Below are 24,816 nucleotides of genomic sequence, written 5' to 3' on the forward strand. Positions count from 1 at the left end.
GAATCCTTGGCCAAGCTGCGAAACACGCTTTCTAGAAAATATCCAAGGTGTAACTGCAGCGCGCAATGTTTGCTGAGTCATGTGATGTAAGCTTACGATTGGTCTGGTTTACCTACCCCACAGTAACAGACAGGTAGGTGTAGGTACCTATATTGGTATAAGAGAATCTAGTAACATTGTTGATGGTTTAATATTAAATGGAGAAAGGTAAGTAGTAGCATTTTAGGATCATGAGATCACAAGTTGAGACTCGGATGAGGCCGTGAATCAAAGGCATTATTCGTATGGTATCTGGGTTGCTATGGAGCGGTTTTGACTTGACACTCCGACCACTTCTGCTTCGGGAAAACCAAGCTAATCATGATGTTTCTTCTTAAAGTACCTGATCGTTGTAATATTCGTATGAAAACAGGCACATACCAAGTTAGTTTGGTATTAGTTCCATAACAGCATACAGCTTTCGAAGATGGTTGTTGCTGAGCCGGGGGCTAGACATGCGCTTATTTTGAGCTCTACCAAATCGGATTGCATGGATTGAGAGCAACGCTATAAAGGAGTAAGCAGACTAAATTAATCGCTAACATGTAATGATAGGCAGCTCTTCACAACACGCGGTCATAGAAATCGTGTTGAGGTAGGATTTATAATGTTCAAAACTCCATCGACCGTTACAGGCCGCGCGCTTGTAAGAACTGCCACTGTAGATTGCGGACTTTGCGGAGCCCGAGTACGGACGTTATGCCACACATCTAACGATGTAGCCTATCACGTTAAGCCAACAGGAGGCCACGAGCCACGCCAGCACAGCTCTAGCTTATCTGATATTGCCAGATCCTAGCTGCATGGCATGCAGAACACCAGACAATGCGTCATTCATTATATCCTGTTTGTCCAAGGGAAAAATCAACTTTTGCATTGCGATTGAAACATCACGGCAGCAGCGAAACGCAGTTGATCAAGTTATGATGCTCCTTAGCACAGGGCTATAAGGGCAAGTAAGCCAGTAAAAAGTCAACAACTGTCGCATAAAAGCAAATATCAGACATAAAACAATCGTGTCTTATCTCCATACGGTTACGAGTTCCACCTCCACCACCATCCCGGCCGTTGGACTGATCATGTATCCGCAAGAAAGCTCCCTAAATGCGCTTAGATCAATTATTAATCCTAATTCCTTGATCCTCTTCATCGTCACACTTATCTCATTCCAGTTACAAGCGACATAACCTTTTCGCTTGCTTTGCTTTGCTTTGAAACATGCAACACGACTGGCAGTCGATCCTCTTCTCCCAGGCCTTATTACCCTTGCCCCCAGCTTTCCAACTCTTATTCATCTCTTGAGACCTTCTTGGCGATGCCCAAGAGACTATCGTGATCCATCATACCCAGGCTTTACCAGCCGATACCCTTCTTGCTACGCGCAGCATCTACCGCCCATCCGAACCGAACCGATACAGAAAGCAGATCTGCGCGCGTACGTCGGAAGATTAGAAATCATGGCAAAGAACGACAATATCCACGAGGAAGAGACCGCGATTGCGAACGAAGCGACACACTTGCTGCCCAGCAGCTCAGCCTCTCAAGATGAAATCAGTGAAACATCCTCAATCACTCCCGCTTGGGATGGCTTGAAGGACTTTGAAGGATTGCCCTGGTGGCGTCAACCCTCAGTATGCCTCTAATCGACGTTGCATCGTCCAGCTCTGACCTTGTTGTAGGTCTACTGGCTGCTTGGTCCATATGTTATCTTCACACTCGCATTCGGAGGTGTAGTGGTTCCTAAACTTGACTTGTAAGACTCCTCGCTCAGTACAAAAATAGAACCATGGCTTACCGGGTTGTGCGATAAGAATCCTTGATCTCGTCTGCAGACAATACTTCGCAGACCAACACAGCCATAATCCGGACAAAGTATTTATGCCTGTTTTACTCGGGACGGATAATCCCCAATGTCAAATCCCAGAGGTCTCCGCAAACTCGGCCAAGTTCCTGTTAGTCATGGGTTTGTTCACTGGAGTCCTGAGTGCGTTTGTCACACCAAAAATCGGCCACTTATCCGACCGATATGGTCGAACACGACTTATGGCTCTTGCGTCCGTAGGTGGAGTCCTGAATGAGTTCATCACTATCCTAGTAGCCCGATACCCCGATGTTATTGATTATCGATGGCTGCTCCTGGGCAGTATCTTTGATGGCATGACGGGATCTTTCACTACTGGGAGTATCATGTCACAGTCTTATGCAAGCGACTGCACTCCCCCTTCAAAACGCGCCGTGTCTATGGGCTACATACATGCTTGCCTATTTGCGGGACTTGCGTTTGGTCCTCTTCTCGGAGGCTACTTTGTCAAGTGGACGGGTAGTTTGCTTTCCATCTTTTATGTTGTCATGGGATGTCATTTTGCATTCATGCTGTTCGTCTGGCTTGTTGTCCCCGAGTCGTTGTCAGGAAGAAGGCAGTTGATCGCTCGCGAGAAGCACGAAAAGGAAAAGGAGATGCGATCTCAGACCTCGTCGTCCTGGGTGGCTACGCTCCAGAATGCAAACCCTTTTGCACCCCTCAAGATTCTCCGTCCTACAGGTCCCGGAACCTCACCTGCTCTGCGTCGTAACCTGATTGCGCTTGCCATTGATGACACGATCATCTTGGGAGCGAGCATGTCCGCAGGTGCCGTCATCGTTCTATATTGTGGACTCGTATGGCACTGGGATACTTTGGAAAAGTCCAAGTTTGTTTCTCTGATATCATTTGTTCGTGTTGTGATTCTTATGGGAATATTCCCCATTGTCAACTATTTTGGTCGTACTCGCCCAGCGGCCCGCAGACGTCGCGAGTCAGGCGCGGCCGCTGTCGAGAAGAACAACGGGGCGGATGAGTTAGATATTATCGTTCTCAGAGTTGCTCTTGTATCGGATGTTGTCGGGTCGCTTGGCTACGTCTTTGCCCATTCTTCCGGAGTGTTTGTTGCGAGCGGCATGGTTACCGCTCTGGGTGGCCTCGGCAGTGCTACTGGACAAGCCATTATTACCAAACATGTTCCATCCGAGAGAGTTGGTCAACTGCTGGGAGCGATCGGCATGTTGCACGCTTTGGCGCGAGTCTTCGGGCCCGTCCTGTTCAATGGCGTGTATGCATTGACCGCCGGCCGTTTCGACCAGGCTATCTTCGTCTTATTGGCAAGCTTTTTCGGGATTGCTCTTACAATGAGCTTCACGATCAAACCCCATGGTAAGGACATTCTCCTTCTTTTGCCTCATGATGTCAAAGACTAACTTGCCTCAGTTGTGTGGGAGGATCAGCCAGAAGAGGAACGCCAGCCACTTTATCCTACGAATGGAACTCTTACACTGTCAAGTGATCAGGTTCCCATAGACGAGGAGGACCAGCTCCGTATCCAGTAGATTTTCTTTTGCCATATCACAATCGTTTTATTTTATCTTTTGTCGCCGCCAAAGAAGAGTACATAGGGGCCTGGTTTGGTTCTCAGTAGTTAGTGATTACTTGTATAATAACCTATGGTGCCATTCTGGAGTATGTGGAGTATCTGGGGACTTGGAAGATGAGAAGCAATTCAGGAATATACCAGCACAATTTTTTATTAGATGTTCAATTCCATTTGACGCTTTTAAACTGGCTTTTCTGCAGTGTTAGACAATTGGTTCAAAAGATGTGGGGCGGGCTCTAAAGTTCTCACAGGGGACGAAGCTCACTCATGACATCAGGTCCGTCTATTCTTAACATGATTGAGACACAGCAGTAACAGTCTCCAAAGCCGAAGCAAGCCCTCGAGACAGGCTCTGATCACGCAATATTGCGATTTTTTATAACACTGACAAGTCTAAAGTCAACAACATAAGGCTCCCCTTTCAATTGGAGCATGATCGCGTCAAGAGCTTTGGCATCGACAAAAAGTCGTTCAGTGGCAGCAAGAAGCATCATGACTTCAGCCGGAGCAGCCGGCCGAACTATCAAGTTCGGACCATTCGAGGTGACAAATCAGGTAGATGATTTTTCCTCCACTCTTATCTCACTTCTACCTACCTTAGTATACTGATGATTATCCAGGTCTTCCTCTCAACACCACACTCTTTCGCGCTGGTCAACCTCAAGCCTCTCATTCCTGGGCACGTCCTCGTTTGTCCGCACAAGCCACACAAACGTCTCACAGACTTGACGCCCGAAGAGACGGCAGATCTATTTACGACGGTGCAGCTCACGCAGCGCCTTATGGCGCGCGCGCACTTCCGTACCCCCGAACCCGAGTCCGGGAGCTTCTCGATCGCCGTACAAGACGGCGCTGATGCAGGCCAGACGGTGCCGCACGTGCATGTTCACGTTGTCCCGAGAACAGCAGGAGATATGGAAACCACGGACGCCGTGTATGTTGAGCTCGCGAGTGAGGAAGGCAATGTCGGTGGGGCGTTGTGGGATCGCGAGCTTGGAGCTAGACCACAGCCTGGTGGAGGAATGAGCCAAGTTGATGACGAAGATCGAGAGCCGAGGAGCGTAGAAGAGATGATGGAAGAGACGGAGCAGTATAAGGCGATGTTGAAGGAGATGGGTATCGAGTAACCATCAAAGGGGACTACACAGATCTAACTACAACGATATAGACGTATGCTGATTGATACAAGGAGTGCTTAGAATTTAGCCATATACCATTGATTTGTTATCTTGTCGTAAATACTAGACTGCGATTGCTTACTGCATCGTTGTATACCAGTTTAACGGTCAACTGTTCGGTCACAATCGCTCCCGACATGCGTATGAACTGTTATTGATCCATTGGATGCATTCACAGAAAAAAACTTATGATAAGCTCGCCATATCTGAGCTGAGTCGCATCAGATGTTGCAGCTCAGAAGGACGAACGAGATATCACATCAACGACAACAGATGGACTGACGGCCCGAATTATGCAAAGCAACCCTCTGCCTATGTAGTAAACAGTGAGCAAAACCACATGCTGGCATCGTTTTATTGCACCATAAACCCTTGAATACGTTCAGTGCCTGTTCGCCACATGCCAATTTTTGGCAATAGCTAATCTTCCACACCCTCGCCACTACTAGCTGTCGCCACTTATCTAATTCACGACCAAACGATAGACATTGCACTACCTTATCGCGCTCTTTGTGATTTGAATTAGGAAGCAACAGAGTTTGTTTCGGGCGATAAGGATCTGGATGGTGCGGTACCATCGTCTTGCATGATGCAGGTTGCAGCTGAGACCAGAAATGAGGGGTCAGATAAGCTGCAATTGGTTATGGGAGCGAGACAGTTTTAAGGGACCGCGGACAAATAGATGGTTTTGGTTAATCTGAGACATGCCGTGCTGATGGAACGGCGGTTCGAAGAACGCATGCAGGATACATATACATATATCTGATAAACTGGCGGTTGCAACAATGGACAGAAGTTCCATGTTGGACAGCTGTGACAGCTCCTACTTATTTATTACGTGCAGCTGTTCATGCTGCCTTCGTGTTGAACTTACCAATCGTCCGTTGTGCATGTGAAAGTGGCGAACGGTCGTCTTTCTGGCTATGCATCGATGTGCAAGGAGCACCGTCGTCAAATGAAGCTTTTCAGGATAGTCTCCAGGGTGGGCTTTAAGCCAAAGCTCGGTAAAGCTGTTGTTTTTTGTTTACTTACGAGGGGGGGAAATAGGCTGGGATACGACCCCACATCTAGCGAGACGAGCCATGTTCGCATTGCGGGGAGGTGTAGATATATTAACATCCTGTCAACTATCCAGAATCCCCAGGTAAAATGGTTCTGGATTGCATGCCCTTGCCTGTGAGCTTTACCTGGAGTGGTAGTTGCGGACCATCGGGACGTCCTGAGGAGAGAAGTCCTGGGTGTTGTCTGTCGGAAGTGCCAGGCTGGGGACACGAGTCGCGTTCGGGGTCGGTGAGCGAGCCGATGGTCCGACTGGTGAAATGCGGCGGCAGACATGTGAGAGTTGATATTTTGTTCAACTTTACTTTTGAAGCGAGCGCGTTGATGGCGATGATGATCATGGCCGGTTTTATCTTTGAGTGATCTGTGCTACTTCAAAGATTAGTTAGAAAGTCGGTCACTGTGTCTGCCAATCCAGTCAATGCCGTTGTCGCAGCCGTGTTTATGGTGTGTCGTTGAAAATAGGGAAGAATAGTCCCACCATAACTGGTGGAGGTAGGTGAGCAAAAGACGACCTAAGGCGGGAACTAGCGCAAGCAGTTTTTAGCGGCTTCGTTAGATGCATATGCTGAGATGTGGTGGACAATTAGTGCAGGATGCCCTTGTCCAGTCCCAGGTGACAGTGGGCCTAGACACTTCTATTCCACTTTTGCAACCCAGGTTTTGGGATGCGTAGCGCAATGACACGAGCAGAATCTCTGCAAGAGCATGAGGCCGGTTGAGAGGAAAGCCATAGAGGCGTAGACCCTGCGATCTTGAGGGTGTTCTTCCCCGCATTATTATTCTTTAGGTGTTTGGCTACCGGAGTGTCCTTTTTTCTCTTGTAGTCGAGTTTATGCCTTGAATACAAGTGATGGAGGTGACATTGGCAAAAAGGCGGTGGACGTTGCAACCTGTTGCCATTGCCGTTCTGTTGTGCTGTGGCTGAGCTTGTTGTGCACACTACCACCAGAGCCTGGGCTACCTACCTAGCACCTAGGCATGTATGAGCTAAGGCAGCGTAAAGAGATGAGCTGGTGACTGGTTGCTCGGCACGGAGCACTATCGGCGATGGAGTCCATGAGTTCAAATTGCATGAAACCTAGCATGGAAGATTGCAGTATGCCTACTGCAGGTCAATTGCTGGTGGGTCACACAGCAACGGACAAGAGTCGGACAATCAGTGATGATCTGCGAGATAGCGAGCACAGGCACATAATCTCATCCAACCCTCTAAGACTGAAGGGGCCAAAGAGAAAAGAAAAGAGTACCATTTCATTGGATACGAAATGGAATTGGAGTCGAAGAAGAAAAACAGCGATGTTTGAAATATGAGAATTGTAATGTCTGATTGACAACAATTGTGTCATAGGCGGGAAGAGCCATCAGTCAAGAAATGATGGAGGGAGGGTGTAGTCGTGCGTGAGTTTCTCAAGAGTCTGGGCATAGGTCCATCCGTCTCAGTCAGTCACTGAAGGACCCGTCTCAGATGGAACCAGCGGGCGTCGGCGCACAGACTCCCACCATCTCAAGAACAACCTAAGAAAAGAGAAGAAGGACTAGAGAACCAACCTAGCTAAAAGTCGCACGTTGCAGCGACATCAGCCTTTCCGTTTTGAAGTGACCTGCAGCTCGAGCCGCCGCCTAATCTCTCTGCTTTAGCCTCAAGAAGGTCCCCTTATGCTTTGACTGGATGCAGCCTGTCCTCAGGGCGTTTCTCAATCCTGACCTAACAGGTGCCGAGGTATTTCTCCAAGATCTGTGTCAACTGTCGGTAGCGCGCCACTGATGTAAATACTGTCCGAGTCATAGCTGAGAAGCCCTCTGGAAGCCCTGATGACAATCCCTACGCCTGCCATGGATTCTGGATTCTGAAACCTGGTCTACCACTGACGTTGTTGTTGAGCCGCATCTATTCGTGCCTCGCTATTGTTGATGTTGGTTTCTGAATCCACCAGTAACGGAGCTTGGCCGGTAATGAACAGGGTCAGGATTACCGTGGCCTCAAGCACGGACCTGGCCGTTGAGTTGCATTGCAGGCATGGAACCATCTGGATTACTAGGATCTGTCCAAGGCCAAGGCTCTGAGTGCAAAGAGGAGATGAACAGGATGCGATACGTGCAAATATATTCGCACACATTAGCAGCACGGAACAGGCTAGGATTTTGGACACTTTCGTCATAGTCATCAAGTAACAACGATACCACTCATCTTGGTATATACCACAGACTCTGTTTCGTTTTTGAATATTATGGCCATCATAGTAAGCTTTGTTTGTACTTTCTTGACCTTGAACCTGTCAAAGGTTGATCGTTAATGGCGGGTATGTGGAAGCTTCCATGCGTACTCTGATCACATGGAAGCCAAGCCATGGCTTGAGTCGTTGCACAGCGCTTAAGAGTTGATATTACGAAAATTATTAGGTAGGTGTTCAACACGACATAGGTCGTCTCCTTGCTCAATCGCAGCCCCGGTCATCGGCTCCGAGGAAAACGAATGCAACGACCAGGAGTGAGAATTTTTAATTCCAGTGGTGGGTCTAGATAACCAATCATTACATACGAACGAGATCACATACTGGATAAAGTCATACGCTAGAAGTCCTGGTCAGGCCCACCGGCAATCGACATGCATGCGAATGTGAAGATGGTGGAGAGATTGATACAGACCACTGTCGGTCAAGCCGCCCAATCAAGAGACGTCTTTTTGTTAGCTGCATGCAAAATCCAGGACGCTCCCGAAGGAGCCCCTCCAAGCTGAACAAGGAAGGACACGACACCAACAATTGTGACTGTGAATGTGAAGCAATGGCCATCGGTCTCGTCTAACAATAGGTGGCTCCATTCATTCTTTGTGTCCAAGTGATCACCTGCCGATAGCCCGAACATTCTGTTGCGATGATCCGCAAAGAGCTTTGCCTCTCCTCTCTGTATCACAAGACACTCTGCCTCTGGAGCAGTTGCAGGTGGCGGGAAAATAGTCTCACCCAGACTTGACAAGCAAACATGAACCAAGTCACTCAGATTGGGAGAGGGGCGAAAACTTGGTAGACTACAACCTTTTCGTCAATTCCACGCGGTTGTGGACGGAAACACCAGAGTCAGACTGGGAGTCGGAGTCAGACTCTCTTATCTCTAGCTCAACTTCTGACACAAATGCGACGTTGGAGGGGAAAGATTAGGCAAAAAGTTTGTCTCACTCCGACCGCGCCCGGCGTTGTTCTACAGTAAAGTTTTCCTTCTCTCGGACTTGTCGTCTGCATCTGTTGGTCCAAATCTCCTCATGGCTGATGGTGTATGCAACTCCAAGCAACAAGGACAAGCGAGACGCGAGACGCGCCCCACATGCTGCAAACGAAGTTTCTACCAAGTTACAGAGGTAGGTAACTACTAGGCAATGAGCTGTTACCTAACCCATAGACCCATAGGGCAAGGTTCTTTTTTTTCTCCGCCAGGTCGACCTTATCAGCCATGGCTTTGATGGTTTATTGCAAGCTTGTCTGGCTGGCTGGATTGACTGCGGTCTCGGTTCTTGCGCTATGTCTCCACCAAAAAGGTTCCGCCGCACTTACACGGCTTGGTCATTCCTACTCATGCTATTCTTCCTGCTCTTTCTTGCCTTGCGACTCGCGCGTAGAAATATCTCGTCTCCCACCCTCTTTCCATCGATGTTAACTTTTCCACCTGTTCAATTAACTCTCGCCTCCAAAGCTCGAATCACTCTATCGTTCAATCCAATCCAGTCTTTGTTCCATCTCGACTGCTGTGATTCTCTTGAGAGTTTCCTTGTGAAGGCCATACCATACTAACCTTTCGCTGCTCCTCCACATACTCCAGACAAACAACAAGCAGCAAGCCACTTTCCACCTACGGCATCTCAACAAAAGAGTCCATTTGCTTTACCCGTTTATCACGTGGACATATTGTCTACCTTGGCCTCTTGCTCTTTGGTCCATCCTTCATACTACCGTCAAACCAGCGAACACACCTACTGTCCAAGTGTTGTATATCGTTGATTAGCCACTTCGTTCTACGTTGGGTGTTTTATCGTGAAACCTAGCCGCTGTCCTCTTGACTGAGTTCGACTACTGGCATTTATTCCATTCTACCCTGCTACATCTTCCATCAAAGCCATGGCTATGCTTCGTACTGGTCCTCGTGACCCTGATGCCTTTCCGGCTATGCAGCTCTTCTTGCTGGGTAAGTTTGGCATCTGCTTGCTCCGATATCACGCGCTAACTTTGTAAAGCCATTGTTCGACTCGCAGAACCTATCGCCTTGACATCCATCTTCCCCTATGCCTGGGCTCTCGTCAAGGATTTCCACATTGGCAACGAAGAACATGCATCATTTTATTCGGGCATTCTTATTTCAGCCTTCTCCTTCGCAGAGGCTGCCATGGGCACCTACTGGGGTGCTCTATCCGACCGAATCGGCCGCAAGCCTGTCTTGATGATTGGATCTCTTGGCACGATGCTCAGTATGTTGATGGTGGGGATGGCTCCCAACTTTGGTATTGCCTTGTTTGGCCGCGCTCTCGGCGGTTTTCTTAATGGAAACATTGGTGTCATTCAGACTATGGTTGGTGAGCTCGTCACCAAGCCTGAGCACGAGCGTAAGTCAAGGCCCTTTGCATGGTGCACATTCACATAGACTAATTCGCATACTACAGCCCGTGCATTCTCCATCATGCCTTTTGTCTGGAGTATCGGAACCATTGTAGGACCATCCATCGGCGGCATGTTTGCCAACCCTCACGATTCTTGGCCTGAAGCCTTTCCTGCAGGTGGCCTCTTCCAGCGTTATCCTTATCTGCTACCTAACCTCATTTGCTCCGGCTTGCTACTCGTCAGCATCGTTCTCGGTTTTCTTCTTCTTGAGGAAACCCACCCTGATATGCAGAACAAATATGTCCCTGCTATTGGGTGCCATCCCGTTGAGGAAACCCCTTTGACTCTTCCCACCAACAGAAATGCGACAGAAGTTCATGCCGACGCTTATGGTACCATCGAAATCCCAAGCGATATTTCTACCCAGGATTGGGGTACTCTGTGCGTTGAGGACGAGAAGGAAACGGCTGATATTCCTACAAAGACATGGAACCGCCAGGTTGTGGGTTTTATCGTTGCTCTTTCCATCTTCACGTACCACTCGATGACATTCGACCATCTTCTCCCCATCTTCTTCGAAGAGAAGCGTGCTGATGCAGTTGAAATGCTCCAGGGCGCATCCCTCTTCCCCTTTTACTCTCCTGGTGGTCTCGGCTTGACTTTGCGAGATGTCGGAGTGGTTATGGCAATCGATGGCGGCATCGCGCTGTTCATTCAGGTCTTCATCTTCCCCTGGGCTGTCCAGAAGCTTGGAACTTACCGTCTATTCATCCTCGTTACTGTCCTCCACCCAATCATCTACATTCTGATGCCCATGCTTCTTCTCGTCCCCGAGATTCTCATTTACCCCGCCATCTATGGCTGCCTCATTGTTCGCAACATCCTATCCATCATCCTCTACCCTCTTCTGATGATACTCATCAAGGAGGCGACCCCCACTGCCAGCGCCCTCGGCAAAGTCAACGGCTTGGCTGCCAGTGCCGGTGCCGCTTGCCGAATGATCGCTTCCCCTATCGCTGGCTTCTTGTGGGCCGTAGGAAGCAAGTCAGACTGCTCTGCTCTGGCCTGGTATGGCAGTGCTCTTGCCGCAATCTTTGGAGCTCTTCAGTGCTTTGCGGTTCCTCGCCAGCGTAGCCAAGGGCCCTCTGAGGAGGCACCCGCACTACCCTGCAAGCAGGCTGTTGTTGTAACCGAGATCGAGTTCTACGACTCGGACTAAACGTTCGACAATACATTACGATCTGGCAAGTATGGATGTACTTCAACGATTTTGTCGTTTCATATTTGATTCGATTGTGTATAGGCCACTAATTTTGCATGTTTTCCGTCACGATAGCGACATCAGTTCGGAGTTTTGGTTTGTTGTGTGTTTGCGCGGAGCCTGGGTGAAGGTTTGATTTTATTACGGTCACTGTTTATGAAGTTATGTATATATCCTCCGATAAAGCGTTTATTGTGCTATGTTGGTTTCTCATAGGGCTACTGGAGTTGGTCATCAAAAAGCAAAGTCGCCGGTATGCGTCTTGGTCATGAAAATGGTTTTGATGTAACGAGAAATGCTGCATTGAACTGGGCAAAATTCTGGATAGACAGATATAGAAATAGAAACAGCCAAAATATCTTGACCTTTCGAAGTGAAATGGTTCCCGTGTGTTGATGATGATGTAGGATAGTATAATGTCGCCTTGAAGGAATGAAACATCATGCTAGAAGTTGACGTGTCCTCGATCCTTTTATTGTTTGTCCAGACAGAAAGTCATGGCTTGGCTGGATGCTGAGTTATGAGAGATGGTTAATGCCCAATAGAATTTTCGCCACCCACCAAAAGTTGGAGAAGCTCAAATTTTAGTAGCTTCAACTCACTCACCTCAAATTGCCCCACCAATGATAACTGGGCATAAGAATCACAACAAAATTCCGGGAGAGAAAATAATACCAGAGCCATCTGCCAAGGAGAGATAAACATGCATATCGAAGAGATCAGCGATAAGATGGAAGAGTCTCTAAAGGTCTCTCAACCAGAGCAGACCACACCAGAGACTCAACCCAGCGCAGCCGATGCGACAAAGCCACAACTTCCGCCAGCCCACGCCATGGCCAGCGGGAAGACTGTGGATGAAGTATGGGAAGACCTTAACAAGTCACCACTTTTCATGACGGATCTTGACGCCAATGAAGAGAACGACGACATCGCGGCTTTACAGGCCCTTGCCTACGAGGGCACTCCCCTTGAGAACGGCCAGGAGTTTAAGGAACGCGGAAATGAGTACTTCAAGATCAAGAACTACGTTGATGCCAAGGAATTCTATGGAAAGGGTGTCGCTATCCTTGCGGGCGAGGAGCGCAAGCGCGCGAGGGGCGAACAGACCAAGAACCAGGAGGGTGTGATTGACACGGAAGAGGAGATTCAGAAGCAGCGAGAGACACTCGAGGCTTTGTACGTCAATCGTGCGGCTTGCCATCTTTCTGTCAAGAATTATCGTAGTTGTTGGCTCGACTGTGCTGCAGCGCTGCGCCTCAACCCTCGCAACATCAAGGCCTACTTCCGCAGCGCTCGAGCTCTTCTCGCCGTGGATCGCATCGAGGAGGCCGATGATGTGTGCGCTCGTGGTCTCTCACTAGATGAGTCAAACGCCTCACTCCGAGCTGTGGCAGACGACATCATCAAGCGAGCCAAGGAAATTGATGCACGACGCAAGAGGGACGCAGAGCGCGAAGCCAAGGAGAAGCGACGAGCGCTGCTCATCAAGGCGGCTTTGCGCGCGAGGAACATCCCCACACGCACAACACCCCAGCCCCCAGAGATGGAGGACGCGGGTATTGCACTTCTACCAGACCCTGATGACCCACGCAGCACGCTTGCTTTCCCGACGGTCCTGTTGTACCCTCTCCACCTGGAGTCTGATTTCGTCAAGGCGTTTGAGGAGACACATTCGCTTGAGGATCACCTGAGCTACATCTTTCCTTTGCCGTGGGACAAGGAGGGTGCTTATACAACTGCAAGCGTGGAGGCCTTTGTGGAGACTACGCAGGGCGGTTTGCTCAAAATGGGCAAGCGAGTGCCATTGCTCAAGGTTCTGGGCACGGGCAAGGTTGAGGTGGTCGATGAGGTTGTGAGGATTTTCGTTGTCCCCAAGGATAAGGCTGAAGCCTGGACAAAGGAGCACAAGGCGAAACGGGCAGCTGAGAAGGGGAAGGCGAGCTGATGCTAGATAGAGAGAGAATAATAGAAAAAAGTATATGTGTTTTACATCGATGACTGCGCTGCTACATAATGGTGTTCCGATCGCTATGCCTCACTTTCCCTCTTGTTAATAAGCCTTATGCCACTACCGTTTAGTTGAATACCTCGGAGCAGATGATAATAACGGTAATGATTAAATGAAAGGGTGCCCGAGCTGTTCAGTTCTATTCGCTGTGCATATATCCAAAACAAAATTTCCCAAAACCCACTCCGAAAAAAACTTTTACACTATTGTCGTACCTGCTCTCTTCTAAATTCATGGCGAAGTTGCTCGTTGTCTCTTGCTGCGGTGTTCTTCGATGGAGTTACCCATATTGATACTGGGAGGCGACGCGACCGCACTGGAGACTGAAGCTTCCTGTTCTTGTTGTCGGAGGTTCAATAGGAGTAAAGCTGCGCTCTGCTGGGCCTGATCAGCTCCGATGGTTGGTCCTTGGACTACTCTCTGCCTCATCGGACTTGCTTCAGGAGTCACAGCCATCGCGACAGAGCTCGTGCTCATGTTAGGACTAGCACTTCCTCTATAGTTGTATCTCCATTCTTCGTTCTCAAGGCGCCGCTTAGACCCCCATGCTGGATGGGGAAGAGTTGGTTCATGGTGCAAAGGTGGGTTGCGAGGTATGGCACTGAGCCAAGGGTTTGGTTCTGGGCTGGGTCGGTTCGCAGGAGTCCAGCCAGAACCTGGCCGAGATGTGACCATGTATGCAGGAAGACCTGATCCAGTACTCGAGGCCGAGTTGGGGGCCGACATATAGTGACGGTCGATGTCGCTTTCCATCGCCCACGAGGGATCACAAACTAGACGAGGTCGATGCCGGCGTCGGTGTTCCTCTGGAGGATAGATGCTGTGCTGAAGATTTCGATCATCTCTGGGGAAGCTTGTCGGGCTGTGGAATTTCGGCGGGATTGCACTCATTTGCATGCGCCAAATCTCGGCTTCACGGGTCGCGTCGATGATTATTTGTTGGTTTATCACCATTCGGCCATACTCGGGCATGCCAGGAGGTATACACATGGCTGGAAACCCTGGGCCGAAGATAGGAATTAAAGCACCCGCGATAGGATGGCAAAATGTTGCGCATATAGCTTTGGCACATCGGTACGGCATCCAATATCCTGCAGAACACATAAGAGAAGAACCTGAGTAGTCATAGAGACTGCGACATACCTTGAGCAGCTATAGAACCGCCAGTAATACTGTGTGTGATTTCTTTTAGGCCTGGGTTCAGGCCCAGCATCTTTGCAGGTATCGTCTACTCTAAAGTCAGTCCATGTATTGTGGCTCGAAGCATTCTTTTGAACTTACCTTTCCGTAGCCTCGACATTTAAAAAAGGGGGTCATCCGAACAAGCCCAATATTATAGTCCCACATGACAGCGTATTCAGTGCCGTGATCAAGAGAAACAAACTCATACTTGAAAACTAGGAGGTTTGTGTTAGTAAACAACAGCAAAGCATCATGAGTAACTTACCCTCGAAGCTCTCGCGCCCTGTTTTCTCGAAAAAGTCCTTTTTGCCACTATTGTAAGGAATATGAAGGCATGTCTCGTGAATGTTTCCAAAGGGGGTCACCCGATGTCTGCGGATCTCTTGTAAAGCTACCTCGTCCAGGTGCTCGTGAGGGGGAAACCTGACTTGGCCACGCAATTTGGATTTGGCCAAGTTGCTGGCGTCCTTGAATCCAGCTCTATCAGTAGGCATCATGACGCGGCCTTGCGGCTGGTTTGAGGATACTCTGTTGTTTAGAATTGGTGGAAACTCGGGCGTATGACTTGGTCGAGAGAAGGAGGAAGCATTTTCCTCCGAAGGGGCTGGGTTCAGGAGACCTTTAAGGGACAGCATGATGCTAACCAGCAACGTTTGCCAACGCGTCGGAATAATTTTTTAGGTGAAGAAGGAGGATTGTGGGATGCAGCGAGCCACGGATTTGGCTGTAAGTAGATGCCTAAGCCAAGTGGTTTGGATAGCACGGCGGACAGTCCGTGATATAACTACTTTTGGGTTGCAGGGAGGGACAGACGGCAACAACACACTAACTGGTGGAAACTCCTTGCCTTTCAAGTAACTCCTCAGCTTGACAAACAACTCGGGGGGAGACAAATACGCCTGCGTGTGCCGAGATGGGTGATGGTCAGGAACCCAGGACGTCTCGCTTGACTCAACGGTCAACGCTGTTTGGCAACTTGTAACTTCAAAAGTCGGTCACGCCTTGATTCGGTCAGTCTGACGCTCCCTGTTGCTTTTCCTTTGTCCCTTGGATATTAATAACAGCTTCCAAAGGGGAAGCGCTCTGTTGACGAGCTCCCACCGCCTGGTGCTAGCAGATACTAGGAACAGCCACCAAGTGATAGATGACGGGACGATGTCGGAGCAGGGTCGCGTGCATATGATGAAAGAAATTGGGCTCAACTGGAAACCTTGAAGTCAAGTACAAGGACGAGGGGTCCAAGCAATCTGAAGAATAGATACGTCGTGTCCCGCCGCTACGGTTTGCCCCAGGCGTCTAGGAGAGTTGCGTGTGAGTTCTAGCTCCGCTTTATCAAACAGCTCTCAATATGCCCCCAGACTTCTCCGCTGCATTAGGAGACCATAAGGCAGAGAGTGCTGCAACAGGGGGTGTAGTTTGGAGCCATTGGACGTGGATAGGCTAGTCATTACGCCGTGTTGTCTGTTACACTCCTGCGATACCTCATAACCTCTGGCCTAAACTCGACAAGGCTTCCCACGGTTACCAGATTAGTTGAGTATATTACAGTTCGTCTCTCTTTGATTGTCTTTCTGATACCTAGCAAGGTCGTAAGGCCAGAGCTGGGAGCTGAGCATTGAGCCGCAATAGAGAACGGCCAGCGACGAATTGGCTGCCTTGCCTTGTTTGAATCCGCCCCACGAGCTCAGAGCAAAGGTGAAGTACAGGCGGATGCTTGCATGCCACATCGTCCAGAGGCCTTACCCCAGCCTGTTTTCTTATATCTGTACAACAAGGAATGGCGGTCTTGTTGCTATTTGAGATGGGTCCATCTCAGCACTCCCTCATGACTTGCTCGAGTCGCCCCCACGTGCCAGTATGACAACTGACAGCTAGAATACCTAGTCACACTTCCTTTGCTGGCACATCTTGTCAATCAACACTGCCGAATGCCCTATTAGAACCATCGCCTCTCGCTAGGGGTCATCAAAGGAAGCATTGTGTGGTTTCGGTTTGTCGTGGATGAATCCCCAATCTGAACAAAAGAGCTGTACATAGCCGTTGCATAGCACACCGACGGTTTGTTATTTGGTCAGTTCGATAGCGCTTCCAGAAGTCGGTCTGCAAGCCTCCTCCCTGAAATGATCACGTCTTTTGCGATGTCTTAGACAGCATGTCATGCTTCTGGTCCTTGTTACTCCCATGAGCACTCTGGTGTACAGGCACAAGAAAAATCCCCGAGAGGGAACACAAGCCTATGCCCGATACGCCCGCCCCTCAGCTTTTTAGTGGAATACAAAGTTTGAGGAGCCAATTGACCTATGTTCAAGGCACGAGGCGTCCAAATCTCTGTAATTCTGTATGCCGTTGAGTATTATGCAGTTCAGGATATGAAGTACTGTATGTAGCCACATCTTGATATGCGAGATGCGTAGCTCACGCATAGCATAGCCTTCAACCCTTTCTCTCTTTTTTTTTTTTTTGCTCTATGGGTACGGGGTAATGACCATTTTGCGAATTGGAGGCCCCTGACAGAGCCGTCAACATCGTCTCGCCAAACTCATCACACTTAACGCAACCAGCCGACGGCTCGGACAGCAACACGCTTCCGGAGTCGGGTTTCTCTGCTCAAATTTTCGAGGTTGCCCATGGGAACGTCATTTGATCGCAACTCAATCAGCTGTCGAAAAGCATCTGGGGGGAATAGAAGCAGGGCCCAACAACGGGATCTGGCATCTCTTGGTTGAACACCGTTGCAGTCTGCAGTATTAAGTCTATACAGCACTGTCTAGACATGCAGGCATTCCCGATCAAGAATTGCGCATGACACCCGTGCCTATTTTGAAAGCTGAGCGATGTGTTTGATCTCCTACTAAGCTTATCGGACCGAGCTGTGACAGATTCGGAAACAACGGATCGTCTATATCGGTATCAAGGTCTGTTAATGATTTCCTATTTCTCAGGACTTGGTTTCAGAAGATTGTACGATTTCGGCGAGGTGGGACAGCGGGAGGCCATGGCGAGCTGGCATTTCTTTTGCACCAGGTGTGAAGAAAGGTACAGTGCGGTTCCCTGCATCGAATTCGGCCAGTGTTACCAATTTCCTTTCCCCATCGGTGTGGCATCAGTCGCCGTGCCCATGCCGAGCAGCTGCTTCGGGAGGTGAAGGTGATCATATGAGTCTATATGGTAGTGTTCTGATGTCTAAGCCGAATAGATTCTAGATTTTATGCAAGAGAAGAGGAACAAAGCGTCTATTGACCACCCAGCATGGGCCGGATCGATATATCATGAACTGGCTCCAATTCAGATTAGCAAGGTGGTCGGAGATAAGAGCTTGTAACTGAACTCAGTGGCAGTGTAGCTGGGGGAGGATACCTACTATCAATATCGCAAGGGCAGTGCGGGAATACCCAAACTAACTGAGAGTGAGGCGATGGCAGATACCTCGTTGAAGACCCTGTTGGTGATACGGTCAGCATCAGTCAAGCTAATCTCGAAGACGGTGCAACCAGGAGAATAAGCAAGAGTTAAGTTCCCATGCCAGGGCAACACACGTATCTTTGATAGAGACTTTCCTCCGCTTCAAGTTGCACATCTTGACTCGGCCCGCTAATCCAGTCTGAGCCCGGTGCATGTCTGACTTCGAGCTTGACAGGCTCGTTTCGGAGAATAGGCGACTACGATACGATCAGAGCAGGGCCGGCCTCGGAACTTGACAAGTTGCCGTGGTCTCCATAAGGGAGACTCTGATTCTGGCAAGCTTGTGGAACGTATGGCACGAGCCGAAGAGCAAATGAAACGAGGCAACAGTGCAAGTTTGCTAGCGGTTGTCATATTTTATGTGTGTTTTCGGCGCACTTAATCAAACTGGATCAGCTCCCAGGTATGAAAGGGATTTAGCCCGAGAGTTCGTTTCATGATGAGAGTTTTTGCAGTTCATCCCGTCTTTGAGCAAGACTACGACATTGGATTAAAGCAATCGGCCCAGTAATTAGGCCATTGTTGAAACGCGATATGAAGTACATAAAATGTAGAGTTTTTCTGAACAAAGGTAGATCCAAATGGACCCACAGCCTACCTAGGTAGGTAAGTAAGTAGGTAGATTGAATGCTTTGGTAGTTTGAGATTGGCAAGAAAATGAGGCTCTCAGGCACAAGCTGATAGACTTGGACCATGTGTTGGGTGACAAGATCTGGTAGACAGTGGTAGTTCACTTACAGTGACAGTTGTCGCTCTTGTATGTGCCTGAGGCACAAAAACGCGGCCCCACCACAGCCTGTCAGGGTGGGCAGCCACAGTCGCGTCCCCTGCAAGATTTGTTGTTTATGTTGGTACGTACATACATACAACACAGACCTTGACCCTGGTTTACCACCAGCTCAACAACATAATCTCGTTGATGAGAAGTCAAGCATTGACACGTCTTTGTTGGTCTTTTCCACCTTCACTGTCGCGAATTCATGCGCGAGCAACACCCTTGGCTCGCCCTAACTATCCTTTAAGCTTGAAACCTTTGTTCTCATTTCCCCCTTTGTTGTATACACTTCCTTTGTCCTTACATAGTACAATTTGGCCGTCTCAAGCCAGATTCTTTTCTCCCACTCCAAACATCAACAAAATGGATTCCGACGAGTCTATGTTCAGTCTTGAGGACGAGTCTGACGGCTTCGTTCCTGAAACTGTAGGTTACTTACTTCCTCCCACCCCTCTCTGCTTCACAACAGTGTATATTGAATACACATTTGCTTATTTCTGCCTGCCTGCCCACTCCTTGTCAACGCGCATCGCAGCCTCCTGATTCCTTTCAACCTTTTCGCTTGCCTCAAGCAACAATATTTACACATTTTGCAAGTGTTATTTGCTGCGCACTTAAGCTAAAGACTTCCAACAGAAAGCAAAGCCCAAGAAGGCCGCTGCGCCTAAGAAGCCTGCTGCGCCCAAGAAGATGGTGCATTCAACACTGAAAACAAAGGCACAGCCTAAGAAGCGCCCTACTCCAGAGAGCGACAACGATGATGCGAGCGTTGCCTCCGATGCCTCGAACACGCCGCCCAAGGCGAAGAAACAAAAGAAGGAGGCTGATGACGACAGCATGTCCATCGAGAGCCCGGCGAAACCTGCCAAGCAGAAGACGGCTACTGAAATGTACACAAAACTCACACAACTCCAACACATTCTCAAACGACCCGACACCTATATCGGTTCCGTTGAAAGGACAGAACAGCAACTATGGGTTCTGAACAAAGAAACTCAGCTCATGGAGTACAAAGCTATCAATTTCGTACCCGGTCTCTACAAGATTTTTGACGAGATTCTGGTCAACGCTGCCGACAACAAGCAGCGCGACAGCTCCATGACATATATGAAGATCAACATCGACCGTGAGGCCGGCGTGATCAGCGTCGAGAACAACGGAAAGGGCATTCCTATTGTGCTTCACGAGAAGGAGAATATTTATATTCCGGAACTCATCTTCGGACATTTGTTGGCAGGTTCCAACTTTGACGATGATGAGAAGAAAACCGTTGGTGGCCGTAACGGTTACGGTGCTAAGCTTTGCAACGTCTTCAGTACCGAGTTTAATCTCGAATGCCAAGACAGCGTGAGCGGGAAGAAGTACAAGCAGACATGGACCGACAACATGAACACGATGCACAAGGCCAAAATTACGGCCAGCAAATCTGCCAGCTACACCCGAATTACCTTCAAACCTGATTTCAAGCGCTTTGGTATGGAAGACGGTATTGACGACGATCTGGAATCATTGATGTATCGACGAGTCTACGACATGGTTGGCACGATTCGAGGCATCAAAGTGTTCCTCAACGGAGAGCAAGTCAAGATCAAGGACTTCAAGGCTTACTGCGATCTTTACGCCAAGTCTATCGCAAAGGACAGACTCGATGAGGAAGGCGGCTCTCCTACCTGCACAGTGGAGATGGACAAGGATAAGTCGCATCCTCGATGGGAGGTGGGCTTCGCTGTCTCTGACGGCACTTTCCAACAAGTCTCATTTGTCAACTCTATCGCGACGACAGCTGGAGGTACTCACGTCAACTACATCGCCGATCAGATCACCAAGAGTCTGCTCAACACTCTGAACAAGAAGCGCAAGGGTCACACTTTGAAGCAAAACCACCTGCGAAATCACATCTTCGTTTTCATCAACTGCTACATTGACAACCCTGCCTTCTCTTCACAGACCAAAGAGCAGATGACAACCAAGGCTAGCCAGTTTGGCAGCAAATGTACACTTGGTGATGACTTTCTCAAGAAGGTGGCAAAGTCTGATGCCATCCAGAACATCCTGGACATGGCGGAGAAGAAGGCCGATAAAATGATGGCCAAGAGTGATGGCAACAAGCGATCACGAGTGAACAATGCCAAACTGGTTGAGGCTAACTTTGCTGGCACAAGAAGAGGTCATGAGTGTACTCTGATTTTGACAGAAGGTGACTCCGCCAAGGGTTTGGCTGTTTCCGGTCGTGCTATCCTTGACCCTGATCGAATTGGTGTCTTCCCGCTGCGTGGAAAATTGCTCAACGTGCGTGACGCTTCGCCTGATCAGATCGCAAAAAACCAAGAGATCCAGAACATCAAACAGTTCCTGGGTCTCAAGCACAAGACATCTTACACCGATACGAAGAACCTCCGATATGGTCATCTGATGATCATGGCTGATCAGGATCACGATGGTAGTCATATCAAGGGACTTCTTATCAATTTCCTCGAGGTCCAGTTTCCATCTCTTCTCAGGATCCCCGATTTCTTCCGAGAGTTCATTACCCCCATTGTCAAAGTCTGGCAAGGCCCAAACCCTAAGAAACCCCAGAAACTCAAGTCCTTCTTCACGCAGCCCGAGTACGAGGAGTGGAAAGATGTTCACAAGAACGAGCTTACTCGGTGGCATTCTAAGTACTTCAAGGGTCTGGGAACCAGCTCCAACGAAGACGCACAAGTCTACTTCACCAACCTTGATGACCACTTGAAGGAGTTTGAAGTTATGAAACCTGAGGAATCCAAGATGTTGGAGTTGGCCTTTTCCAAGAAAAAGGCGGATGCAAGAAAAGAATGGCTGGGCAACTTTGTCCCTGGTACTTTTCTAGATCATTCTGCCAAGCAAATTTGCTACTCTGACTTCATCAACAGAGAACTTATTCTCTTCAGTATGGCTGACAACATGCGATCTATTCCATCTGTTCTGGACGGATTCAAGCCCGGTCAGCGCAAGGTCATCTACGCGTGCTTCAAGAGAAACTTGATCAAAGACAAGAAGGTCGTTGAATTGGCAGGTTATGTGTCCGAACAGACGGCATACCACCACGGTGAACAGTCACTTCAACAGACCATTATTGGCCTTGCTCAGAACTTCGTGGGCTCGAACAACATCAACTGCCTGGAACCCAGTGGAAACTTCGGTTCTCGACTTGCAGGTGGTTCTGATGCTGCCAGTCCTCGTTACACTTTCACCCGACTATCGCCCTTCGCCCGCAAAATCTTTCACCCTATGGATGAGCCCAACCTGTTGCACCATTATGAAGATGGCAAGAAAATCGAGCCAATGGTATATGCCCCAATTCTTCCCATGGTACTGGTCAACGGTGCCGATGGTATTGGCACAGGTTGGAGTAGTAATATTCCCAACTACCACCCTGCAGATATTGTTCAGAACTTGAGACGCCGAATGGGTCGTCTCGACGAGAATGACACAGAGGAGAAACCTTTCGAGACCATGATGCCTTGGTTCCGTGGTTGGAAGGGTACTCCTGAAGCTGCTGGGCCCGACCGTTACAAGTTCAATGGTGTAGCATATGCCAACGAGCAGAAGGACAACGAGATCGTCATTACAGAACTACCCATTCGTGTGTGGACAGACGATTTCAAGGCAAAATTGGAAAAGGTTATTTCCGGCGAACTCGGTCCTTCGTGGATCAAAGATTACAAAGAGTTCAACGACCATAGCACTGTTCATTTTGAGATTGCTGTGGACGACAAGCACATGGGCAAAGTGATGGAAGAGGGTATTCTCGAGCGATTTAAGCTTACCAAGCAAGTTGCTACCTCCAACTTGGTTGCATTCGACACCAGCGGCCGAATTCGCAAGTACGAGAAGGTGGAAGAGATTCTTGAGGAGTTTTATCAGTATCGTCTTGACATGTATACTGATCGCAAGGTGAGTGTCCGAGTCCGAACTCGGCGACGATCCAGCTAACTTTTGGTAGAAACACTGGCTAGGGGTTTACCACGCAGACTTGCGCAAGCTCCAGAACCAGGCAAGGTTCATCAAGGAGATCATTGACAACAAACTCGTGGTCGGTAAGAAGAAGAAGGCTGTTCTTGTACAGGAGCTTCGAGATCGTGATTACGAGGCGTTTCCCCCTCGCGGAGACAAAAAGAAGACAGCAGATGAAGAAGAAGAGGACGATGACAACCAGGACGTCGAAGGGGACTCCGAAGGTGGTGCCCGCGATTACGACTATCTTCTCTCGGTAAGTTACATGCTAAGTAGAGGAACAGTGCAGGTACTAACACATCGCAGATGCCTATCTGGTCTTTGACTGCTGAACGACTTGAAAAGCTCAAGCAAGCCATCGAGAAGAAGAAGGCTGAGCACGAGGAGCTTCTCGCTCTCAGTGAGAAGGATCTATGGTGTCGTGACCTTGATGATTTCATGACCGAATGGGAGAATCAGCTTGCTGTCGATGCTGAAATCAAGACAAACATCCGTCGCTTGGGTCGCCGCGTTTCTAAAAAGATAGGTGCTGGCACCGCTCGTGGCCGCAAAGCCAAGGATGATGATGAGTACGCGCCTGAGAAGAAGGCCCGCGCGAAAGCCAAGGTTGCTGTGGTAAAGCCAGTCAAGGTGGAGACGAAGAGTGCTCAACGGTTCGCCGAGATGTTCAGCTCAAAACCAAAGGTGAAGAAGGAACCTACGGCCGACGTCATGGAGCTCTCAGATGCCTTCTCTGACGATGACTACGCCGCCCTGAGCCGCGGTAAGTCATCAGCGCCTGCCATGAAGGCATCCCAGTCGCCACCAACCGAAACACCAGGCACTGGACGAGCCAAGCGCGCTGCTGCATCCAAGATAAAGGCGGTCATCGACGACGACTCTGAAAGTGATGACGATCAGATGCTTGGTGATGTCGGTGCCTTGGTCAAGGGCATTGACAAACCAGCTGGCGACCATGAAAAGGGCAGGTTTAGTTTACATGCCATGAGCCGACCAGACTCCAGCCACGGCAACACCAGCAACAGTGGGCTTCCAAAGGCTAAGGCCAAGTCGGCCAAGGCGTTTGACTTTGATGACGATAGTCCTGACGACACGAACTACGAACTTCTTGCCAAGTCGTCGCCGCACAAGACAGCGGCCAAGGATGACCACGTTGACAGCTTCCTTTCTGACGACGAGCCTTTTGTAGCTCCAGCAAAGCCAACGTCTGCCAAGTCCAAGTCTACAGGTACTGAGTCTGAGGACCCAACACCAGCTGGCCTTGCTACAGTCAAGAAGGGCCGGGGTCGCCCTGCCGGTGTTAAGAACAAGGAGGCGGCGAAACCCAAGGCCGCTCCCAAAGCAGCCACAAAGGTCACAAAGACAGCAGCATCAAAGGTCGCTTCACGTCCCGCTACTAAGCAAACAACACTCTCGCCAGCAGCCAAGGCATACGCCGCGAAAAAGGCTGTCAAGAAGCCAGTACTCGACGATGATTCGGATGAAGACATGGCCGACCCAGAGTCGCCTCCTCCCAAGGCTGCCGCGAGGGCCCGTCCTGGGCGTGCCGCCGCCGCAAGACGACCCATTGTCGTTGATGATGATTCTTCAATAGAGCAACCAGATGAGAGCGATGATCCTTTCTCGATGGATGATGATGAAGACTAGTTGCAGGATGAGAAACGGTAGGGGGGACCAAGAGTGTCAGTTGCTTTCATTCTTGGGCCTCTGATGTTTGGCTTTGTTTTTGTTTTTTTATTTCGTGACTACGAGTTATTTGTTGAAGCAAGCCAAAGGGGTGGTACGATGGAAGGGGAAGATCTGAAGCTGAGAATTATTACACAAGTCTAGTTGGGGGGCGTACAGGATGCAGAACCATTGCTTTACATAGGACCATGA

General features: G+C 49.3%; 7 protein-coding genes across 7 annotated transcripts; 5 read left to right on the forward strand and 2 right to left on the reverse strand.

Annotated features, from left to right (window-relative positions):
• Positions 1–1,496: 1,496 nt before the first annotated feature.
• On the forward strand, positions 1,497–3,402 carry FGSG_09806 (uncharacterized protein; the record flags this gene model as incomplete). Its single annotated transcript, XM_011329579.1, has 4 exons — positions 1,497–1,670; positions 1,719–1,792; positions 1,872–3,229; positions 3,284–3,402. The coding sequence occupies 4 exons, from the start codon at positions 1,497–1,499 to the stop codon at positions 3,400–3,402; spliced, it is 1,725 nt and encodes a 574-aa protein (XP_011327881.1).
• A 536-nt stretch (positions 3,403–3,938) lies between these two features.
• FGSG_09805 (uncharacterized protein) lies at positions 3,939–4,573 on the forward strand (the record flags this gene model as incomplete). Its single annotated transcript, XM_011329580.1, has 2 exons — positions 3,939–4,001; positions 4,067–4,573. The coding sequence occupies 2 exons, from the start codon at positions 3,939–3,941 to the stop codon at positions 4,571–4,573; spliced, it is 570 nt and encodes a 189-aa protein (XP_011327882.1).
• Positions 4,574–5,246: 673 nt separating this feature from the next.
• FGSG_13649 (uncharacterized protein) lies at positions 5,247–6,024 on the reverse strand (the record flags this gene model as incomplete). Its single annotated transcript, XM_011329581.1, has 4 exons — positions 5,247–5,447; positions 5,499–5,634; positions 5,657–5,691; positions 5,812–6,024. 4 exons carry the CDS (start codon positions 6,022–6,024, stop codon positions 5,247–5,249), a joined length of 585 nt encoding a protein of 194 aa, XP_011327883.1.
• Positions 6,025–9,795: 3,771 nt separating this feature from the next.
• Positions 9,796–11,491, forward strand: FGSG_09804 (uncharacterized protein; the record flags this gene model as incomplete). The annotated part of the gene is made up of 3 exons (XM_011329582.1): positions 9,796–9,862; positions 9,912–10,277; positions 10,335–11,491. 3 exons carry the CDS (start codon positions 9,796–9,798, stop codon positions 11,489–11,491), a joined length of 1,590 nt encoding a protein of 529 aa, XP_011327884.1.
• Positions 11,492–12,236: 745 nt separating this feature from the next.
• On the forward strand, positions 12,237–13,478 carry FGSG_09803 (uncharacterized protein; the record flags this gene model as incomplete). Its single annotated transcript, XM_011329583.1, has 1 exon — positions 12,237–13,478. The coding sequence occupies one exon, from the start codon at positions 12,237–12,239 to the stop codon at positions 13,476–13,478; it is 1,242 nt and encodes a 413-aa protein (XP_011327885.1).
• A 294-nt stretch (positions 13,479–13,772) lies between these two features.
• On the reverse strand, positions 13,773–15,358 carry FGSG_09802 (uncharacterized protein; the record flags this gene model as incomplete). The annotated part of the gene is made up of 4 exons (XM_011329584.1): positions 13,773–14,632; positions 14,685–14,769; positions 14,823–14,938; positions 14,989–15,358. 4 exons carry the CDS (start codon positions 15,356–15,358, stop codon positions 13,773–13,775), a joined length of 1,431 nt encoding a protein of 476 aa, XP_011327886.1.
• A 3,965-nt stretch (positions 15,359–19,323) lies between these two features.
• Positions 19,324–24,585, forward strand: FGSG_09801 (DNA topoisomerase 2; the record flags this gene model as incomplete). The annotated part of the gene is made up of 4 exons (XM_011329585.1): positions 19,324–19,386; positions 19,597–22,878; positions 22,928–23,194; positions 23,245–24,585. The coding sequence occupies 4 exons, from the start codon at positions 19,324–19,326 to the stop codon at positions 24,583–24,585; spliced, it is 4,953 nt and encodes a 1,650-aa protein (XP_011327887.1).
• Between the last annotated feature and the right edge of the window lie 231 nt (positions 24,586–24,816).

Source organism: Fusarium graminearum, chromosome 4 (assembly GCF_000240135.3).
Source record: "Fusarium graminearum PH-1 chromosome 4, whole genome shotgun sequence".
Taxonomy (NCBI): Eukaryota; Fungi; Ascomycota; class Sordariomycetes; order Hypocreales; family Nectriaceae; genus Fusarium; species Fusarium graminearum.